We start from the raw sequence: 9,451 nt of genomic DNA, 5'->3' as shown, positions 1-9,451 counted from the left end.
GAATTGGTAATTTATGGGCATTGTATTGCATATATAGCATGGGTTATTTGGTGTGAGTATCGTAAAAAGGGTCTGATATATTTACAGCCAGATTTCGACAATCCTTACCAACAAAGAAAAACTACTTTACTACCTAAAAATTCTATAGATATAAATTGTTTGTTTTCTGACATTCCCATGGTCCGGGAGCCAGCAGCAGATTTTATGACCAAGTTCCTCTCAAGCGGTAATTAGTAAAATGCATCAAAGTATAGTATTATGAAGCCTCGTGAACGTCAGCTGGAGCTCGGTTGGGGGGAACAGCGGTTGTAGCCTCCCGTATCAGCTGACGGTTTTTCCACCAAGATACAGCCAGCTGACATATATATTTATCCACAGTTACATATAAGCTATCATCAGGTAAATTTTTGTTTGAGAGGAAATAACGGAAAATAAATTTTTCTTTAAAATTAACTTTCATGTTCGAGACACCAGCTGACGTATAATACACCATGTTGTAACCAGCTGACTATTTTTTTTCGTTGAGATATTGGGTTAGCTACAATTTGACAAATTTTTAGCTGAGAGGAAATGAATGAATGAATGTATTTTTTTCCTATGTGCGTGGGAGGCTACAACCGCTCACCCCCCCAACCGAGCGCCAGCTGACGTTCACGAGGCTTTATAATACTATACTCTCATGCGTCTGACGAATTATCTCTTGAGAGGAAATAGTTAACCAAATTTGCACCTGGCTCCCTAACCACCACTTTTACTGGCAATTGCGAAGAAATTTTCGGCTAACAGTAGGTACCTACTAGTAAAACTGTCAAAACTTATAGAGAAGAAATATCATTTTCCTGAATTAAATTTAGCATTTACTTAGTAATACATATATTGGACTGACACAAGTATTGTCTCTATTAGTTTGCCTATTTTAGTTTCCCTTCTGTTTCTTTATCAAAATATCTTATCGCTATACGGAAAAGTTTCTTATCAATGCCGTCAAAAACAATCGAGCTTATGAATATTGAGTTTAAGAAACAAAGGCTTAACAGAACTAATTACATTAAAATATACTAATATTCAAACTGAAATTTTATCAGGTTTAATATCGGATCTCATAATAGGTAACATGAAAATGGGAGCGTTTAATTGAATTCTGTTTGCATAATGCGGACCGGATGTCGGAATTAATATGCAAAATCTATGGGGCAATGTGAGCGAAAATCGTGGACGGCATTATGCAAATACGGACATATCGGTAAAAACGTGGCCTTCGTTTTGTAGAATGGGTCCGCTTGATCAATTATTCCAACTGTTTGTACGTTGGACTGGACATGGGATATAGGTGTTTATTTCAAGGAATATGTTGGGGTTAGGGTGTGATTTGTTGATTTTGTTGGTTGTTCCTGGAAATATGTTTTAAATGTTGTTTATTGCTTATATCATTGTGATTTTTAATTTAGATGTAAATGGACAGAAAACACTAAAATGAACAATTTTTTTCCAGTTAGCTTAGCTGTTTTCAATATTGTAGAATGTAGAGTATGAGTCAAGTCTAATATAAATAACTAGCTTTCCGCCGGCGGCTCCGCCCGAAGTTTCAAAGATAAACTCGCATAGTTCCCGATCCCGTGGAATTTCCGGGATAAAACCTATCCTATATATTACTCGTGGGTAATGTAGCTTTCGAATGGTGAAAGAATTTTTAAAATCGGTCCAGTAGTTTATGAGCCTATTTATTATAATCAAACAAACAAACAAACAAAGTTTTCCTCTTTATAATATTAGTGTAGATTTATATTAGGTATGTACCTTTTCATTACCAATTACAACAAACTTACTATAAAGTTGTATATAGGCTTTTACACAAATTTAATAAATAACATACATTTTATATTTCCAAATATTATTATTTATTCATAAGGTTAAACGTATATTCGGTGTACTTACCAGAATTTTGTTATCAACTCTTGAAAAATTCATTAAATATTAATGTTGGCAACCCAACAAGGGCATAAGGGACGAAAGTAATCGACCGCTATAAAAATTAAATGATACAGATAAAAAATGGCAACCTTTGTTGGCTACGTGACTTTGGAGATGCGTAGGGGGCGTTTTTAAACTAAATAAATGCGAGAAATGTTTTAACTAAATAATATGTTTGTACTTATTCTAAAGGAAACTTTACTATGAATATCTTGTGATTATAACAAAATGAAACAAGAAAAAATGTAAGTAAGGAAATTACACACATTTTTACGTTCAGAAATCAATATATTTTTATGCTATTACCGAAATATGTTTTAAATTAACTAATGAGCAAAATAATGCCTTTAAGAATTGAAATAGCATCTTCTTTATTCTGGTATTGATATAAATGTAAGAAAATAATATATTGTCGTAAATGTGTCGCAGATAAAAGAACACATCAAAGTTGCACCCAAAAATAAAAGAAGTTTCATTTTATCTGCATTTTTATACTGAACGCGTCGGAACCGCACAGATGGCGCCATTTCGAAAACCCGCCATGATTGATGACATTACGCGGGAGCTGCTATGATTCGTTGATTTGATTTTCGAACGAGATTTTATTGAATGTACTGTAATTTCGTTTTATGGAAACTTATTTAAGGTTGTTGATGCCAGTCTTTTGGGTAGCAAGAGTCAGACTTAGCAATAAATCCGTTTATTATTCGCGAGTTAAATAAAACTTTCAAATATAATTTCGGGAACGAAATAAATGGCTTTTTCATTGAAAAACTTTTTAATGTACGTGAGTGGAATATAAAGGCATGTTATATTGCTTTCGAATTATCGTGATAGTTTGAACCTGAATAAATATTTTTAGATACGTCTCTCTTCTCTAATGTTCGGGCAATGACGACTTTGCATATGCTAATATTGTGAGATCCAAAACTACAAAGGTCATTGGAATATCAAAGAACGAATAAAATTAATAAATAGAATTTTAACTAATCTTTGAACATCTATACTTATAATAAATCTGTAGAGAGGCCAATTCTGTACATGAAATATATTTAAAAAAAAACTATGAAGGGGTGATAAGGGATCGCTACTGATGCCAAAAATGCAATCAGTAAAATTTTTGTCTGTCTGTCTGTCTGTCTGTCTGTCTGTCTGTATATTCGTTATAGAAACAAAAACTACACGACGGATTTTAACGAAATTTGGCACAATTATTCTTCATACTCCTGGGCAGGTTATAGTAAAAGAATCATGTAAATCGGTGTAGAAACACCAAAGTTATACATGAAATACGCTATAAGTCATCGCGCGTGAATTACATGCCATAAGGATTATTTTTGTGTATCAGTTGCCGCGTTCGACGCGCTTCGCGGCGGGAGCTATAAAAAGGCGGCGGGTCCGCACCCGTTTCGCGTTGTCACGGCATCACGTGTGAACGGCTGAACCGATTTCGATAATTCTTTTCTAATATTCCTTGAAGTACGAGGATGGTTCTTATGTAGAGAAAACGTAAATATGTACCACGGGCGAAGCCGGGGCGGACCGCTAGTATTAAATAAACTAGCTTTCCGCCCGCGGCTTTGCCCGCTTTTTCAAAGAAAAACCCGCATAGTTCCCGTTCCCGTGGAATTTCCGGGATAAAACCTATTCTATGTGTTAATCTAAGTTACCATCTATATGTGTGCTAAATTTCATTGTAATCGGTTGAGCAGTATTTGCGTGAAAGAGTAACAAACATACACACACACATCCTCACAAACTTTCGCATTTATAATATTAGGATATAATAATATTCTTAAATCTTGATTATTTTGCACTCAATTGCAAATACGCAAACAATTAAACAGATATTTAATCCCAAGATATTGCTTATAAGAGAAAACATTTGTTCGCTCTAGGTGCAAATAATTCTTGACTTTAATTACATTCTACCCGTAAATAACTTCAGTCACAAACTGTTGGCTAGACTGTAAGACAATTAACTTGCTTTCGAAGATATAGTACTTTTAAGTTTAATTGCGAAATTATTGAATAAGCCTGGAAAAGTTTTAATGAATATATGTAGACTAGATTCTAGGTACAGAATAATTAGCGAGTACATAAGTTTGAGTTTGAGGTTGTAAGGGTTGTAGTTGTCACATTTTAGTGAAACCTCTTTTCTAAGAATATTTAGGTAATTAAAAATTTTATAATACGTTGCAAGGAAATTTAAACCCCTAAAATTCTGAGAGTTCTACTGTAGTAACAACGAGGTAAGGCATTATAGTCAACGGACTAAAAACGTTCTTAGTTTCTTTACTCAAGTAGCTTTTTATCGTCTAAGATACAGGCTCGGCCTAGTTTAGACGATAATGTCCATAGTTTTAAGTATTGTGTTTATATAAATTAAGTGGCCTACACAGTGTAATTGAAGGTATGGATAAATAAAGATTTATTTTTAACGATTAATTATCAATACAACATAGTAATAATTGCCACCATCGATATTTTGTGAGCTTAACCGTCGTCGAAACTTGATATATTTTTTTCACAGACGATGTCAGCATTGGAAGAACGGTTTATATACCTAGGTGAAAATATAATTAAACTAAAGTGTGAAAAATTACTTACTTCAAACGGTAAACACTTAAATTCTTTGTCAACTTTAAGATAGGGGAGCGAAAATACCAATTTGTCTAATCAAAAATATACGGGTTGAATATGTGGAGCGGGTAAGTAATTCAACGAGTGTATTGCTGAAAAACTAATATGGTTAAAAAGTAGGTTTAATGACGAGTAATAGATTTATAGGATCTTATCTCAGTAGATATCAATTTTGGTTATTTGCTAAATTTTTTAGCCTAGTTTACCGTGACCGTATGTAATGGTAATATTCTTTCATAATTTAAATTTTCGAGCAGAAAGTTTAACTATAGTGAGACAATGAACAAATTAATATATCCATTTATCACACTTATAATATTGTCTTCTATCTAGATACCAGCTTAAGTTCATATAGTTATAAATGTTTTACGTTTTAAGAATATTTTTCCCTTTATTATTTCTAAAAATAATAAATTAACTTGGTACATAACAACAGGCGTAAAAAATCCTCCTCTCGTAAAGTCACAAAAACTGCAGCCTAAACCTCGCCGCGGAAACGTCCCGAATATTCTACCGTATATTTGCGCTTAGTGGTGTTTGATTTGACAAATTGCATCCTTTGTTGGCACCAAACTGCCGATAACCCCGCACTATTTGTCGACCTTTTTGAGCTAAGCGATTCGATTCACGTCGACTTGACGGAAGACACTTTTATTAAGTTTTTGACGTTTCCGCACATAGGTCGGTGCCGAGTATTGTTGGCAATTCTGCGAAGAAATCGAATCTCTGTTGGGCTACACAGTACACACTCGTAGCAGTGTATAATCTCTTTCTGAAAAAAATAATCTTTCTTTTCTATTGTTTGGCAGCTTTATAAGAAAATAGAAGTTTAAAAAACTATTTTATGTTAACAGAAACCTTTCAAAGCGAACACATTTGAAAAAATATGTTGTACCTACATGCTTAAACATTTCAACATTCCCATATTTTGCATCTATTTTTATTATATTATTATAATAAAATCTATTTTTATTATACATATTATTATAATAAATCATTCAACGACTATTATTTACGGATGTCGATCTAGAAACAGTAATTGAACACTCGTCCTACATTCATAATACTGTCTTGCACTTAAGCGCATTGCAAAATACAGTTGCAACTCGAATAAAAACCGTAGAACTGCAACGAAGAAAATTATTATTTATTAAAGTTCGTCTTTCATAACTTCCAGTCCAGTTTACCCCAATTACTGGGTAACTTCTCGCAATATTTCAATACAAAGTCTCAAGGAATCCCGCAAAGAATACTGTTTATTCCTTTTGAAATGCCTTTGGAAGTGAATCGCCAATTTATGTAGAAAAACCTTACAAAGCTTTATTTCATACTTTGCAATTACTTGCATCTTGCGTGTTGTATGGTTTTAGGGTTCTCTGGGAGATGTTATTAAGACTGTTGTGTACGTATATATTCTGATCTAGGGTTGTATCTTTTAAATGGAGGCTTATGATTTGCCTATAGGATTTGTTTGAGAAGTTTTAAGTATCTTGTAAACGAATACAATTGTGTTAACATTACGTCACTATCTCTTTCTATTCTTTATAAATTTATAAAAATTCAGGTATCTTAAATCAAATTTAGGTCATCTATACTAATATTATAAAGCTGAAGAGTTTGTTTGTTTGTTTGAACGCGCTAATCTCGGGAACTGGTCCGATTTGAAAAATTCTTTCGGTGTTAGATAGCCCATTTATCGAGGAAGGTTATAGGTTATATATCATTACGCTACGACCAACAGGAGTGGAGCAACGGGGGTGAAACCGCGCGGAGCAGCTAGTTAACAATATTTGAGTCAATTTTAGTTGTTCAAGAAAGTTAACCATCAGCATTGTATTGGAATATCAATGGTAGGTAAGTTATATTGTAACAAATAAACTTACTTAAAAACTTTTCCTTTAATAACCAAAATATTAAATAACTACATTTTCTGAAACATAATCAAGGGCGTTGTATCGTCACTTAAATAAAGTATTTTTATAAACGATCGTAAAGATAAGGAAAATTCAACTCAAGATTTACGCTTTCCACCATTCACGGAGGGATGGAGTCACAAAAGGTGGTATTAGGTTTACGACACCCCTAAATAAAAGTACCTACAGATAACACAGAATTCTTTTTGTACCCTGCGTTTTATTTTGAAAAATAAAATTTATCTTTGCTACGAGGGTGCTGTTAAAAATGGATGGAACTAATTTTGAGATTTAAAATTGGAATAATAAAATCCTATGGGGGCTGTGTTTACAAAGTATCTACGTATATTTTTAACTAGCTGCACTTCGCGGTTTCACCCGCATGGCTCCGCTCCTGTTGGTCTTATCGTTATGATATAATAGAGCTTGCTTCCATCGATAAATGGGCTATCTAACACCGAAAGAATTTTTCAAATCAGACCAATAGTTCCTGAGATTAGCGTGTTCAAACAAACGAACAAACTCTTCAGCTTTAAATATTAAAATAAGTAAGTATAGATTTAGTTTAATTTTGTGACCAGAATACGTTTAAATAATTGATAAGGATTAATATTCCACCTAAGTAGTTATTTACAAAGTTTCGAATCTACATAATATAATTAGCAGGAGCTTATATCTTTTCAAGGTGTTAACTTGTTTTCAAATGTTAATAAAATGCAATCTAAATGAAAACAGCTGGCATTTGATTAAAACAATGAAAAAATGCAAATTTTACCGATAATAAATTACTTAAAGAAATAAAAGCAGAAGCAAATGCAAACTAAACAATCAACATTGGCCCGGCTTTACTCGCATTGCTCCGCTCTTGTTGGTCTTAGCGCGATGATATATTATATTATGTATATTATAAAAGGGCTACCTATCTAACAGCGAAATAATTTTTCAAATCGGACCAGTAGTTTCTGTGATTAGCGCGTTCAAACAAATAAACTCCTCAGCTTTATAGATAATATATTAGTATAGATATTTAAAAAAGTATTTTAGCAATGGACAATGAAATGCTGATAATGATGATGAATGATGATGATGAAATATATTATTTCAATATCATGTACCTACATAGTTTTTTTTTTGGAAATATGTATAACATTTTTAAGTCACGCTTGAACATAAACGAAATATCTAAGTAAAATAATACTATTGTCTCTGTTTTACAATATTATATTTATAATTTAAAACATGTCTTTACATTTCTGAATAAACAATGCAGTCACGGTCGTACGGTTATTACCCTCTTTTAAGGAAACATTATTTTACGACTAGGTATATGTATTAGTAATAGTTTTTCCCCTTACAATTTGTACTGGTATATAAGAGCTTGAATATAAATATATTATTATTGACTTGTTCTTTATATCATTCGTCAACACGGTCTAATAATTTACCATGAAGCTGATATTTACTGTCTTTTGTGTTATTATCGCCGTGTCGAGTATAGAAGGTCAAGGGTTCCCAACGGGTAAGATATTATATTAATTCACTAGTTGTTATCCGTGGCTTCGTCTATGCGGACAAAGGAAATTCCTATGGGAATGAAATGTTTCACTGTTTTAAAAAGTAGCCACTCTAGGCTCCTAACTATTTTCAGACACAGAAATCGTACACTCAGTTTCGACGAATAGAATCCATTATAAAAAAAAAATTAATAGTAAATATTATAGCTTATCACTACATAGTATAAAACAAAGTCGCTTTCTCTGTCCCTATGTCCCTTTGTATGCTTAAATCTTTAAAACTACGCAACGGATTTTGATGCGGTTTTTTTAATAGATAGAGTGATTCAAGAGGAAGGTTTTAGTATATAATTTATTGGGTTTTAGACAAAGCGGGCGAAGCTGCGGGCGGTAAGCTAGTTGTTAATAAAAATATGGCGCTGTGTGTGCGAATGGACGAAGCTAATCACTTGCAATTTGACGCGTCTGCTATACTTCCTATAGTAGAAAAAATCAGAAAGAATCTTACATATAATATTTATTTACGTAAATAAATGATATAATCTTATCTAATACAATAATTCCATAACCTTCAGTTACATCTACACTAGACTTCAGACTTACTTATTACACTAACTTATTTGCCAAGGCCATTTGATACTTAGATATTTTAATTGTACTCTCAATTTTACAGCAAAATGCCCACCCGGCGAGCACTCCGTCCTCTATTGTCCGCAGAAGGCAGAACCGTCATGTGACAATCCCACGGTTCACAACTTGACTGGGCCCAACGCAGGGCTCTGTGGTGTGCCCCAGTGTTTCTGTAATACGCCAAATGTAAGGAATCTGAAGACTGGCAAATGTGTTCCTTTATCTGAATGCTGAAAGAACGAGAAGAAGTTTCAGTTTAAGTTCTGTGTAAATACACAAAGTTAAGCAAATAGTAGATCTGTAATAAATAAGTAATAATGTTATTAAGTAATAATAAGTAGGCAATATGATTCATAATATATATCGTTCAAAAGAGCGATGTAAATTTTATTAAATAAACTCTATTAAATCTGTTGTGTAGTCTTTTACTTACCATCCTATATTACAACTAGTGGTCCGCCCCGGCTTCGCCCGTGGTACCTACATGTTTAAACTATCCTATCTCTCAAGTTGGATCGAACTGCACATGGTGTGCGAATTTTATTATAATCGGTTAAGTGTTTTGGAGTCCATTGAGGACAAACATTGTGACACGAGATTTATATATATTACAATTATAGTAAAACTTAAAATAAATAACATAAAAATAATTATATTTAAAGCAATACTATTGTGTGAATTTAAAAATCTAATAAATATACATACAATTTTAATTTAAAAACAACACACAACTTTTTACTTCTACACGTTCTCTTATTTAAACGTTCATCTATTTTTCCT

General features: G+C 32.9%; 1 protein-coding gene across 1 annotated transcript; it reads left to right on the top strand.

Moving 5' to 3' along the window:
* Nucleotides 1-7,969: 7,969 nt before the first annotated feature.
* LOC149900843 (uncharacterized) lies at nt 7,970-8,981 on the top strand. Its single transcript, XM_090112096.1, has 2 exons — nt 7,970-8,046; nt 8,715-8,981. The coding sequence occupies exons 1-2, from the start codon at nt 7,974-7,976 to the stop codon at nt 8,903-8,905; spliced, it is 264 nt and encodes an 87-aa protein (XP_089968222.1). The 5' UTR covers nt 7,970-7,973; the 3' UTR covers nt 8,906-8,981.
* The last annotated feature ends 470 nt before the right edge of the window (nt 8,982-9,451 follow it).

The sequence above is a fragment of the Colias eurytheme genome, chromosome 18 (genome assembly GCF_061535395.1).
Source record: "Colias eurytheme isolate Ceu_HAF_F1 chromosome 18, ilColEury1 Martin Lab GWU primary, whole genome shotgun sequence".
In the NCBI taxonomy this organism is placed as follows: Eukaryota; Metazoa; Arthropoda; class Insecta; order Lepidoptera; family Pieridae; genus Colias; species Colias eurytheme.
This window is presented reverse-complemented; position numbering and strand designations above follow the sequence as displayed.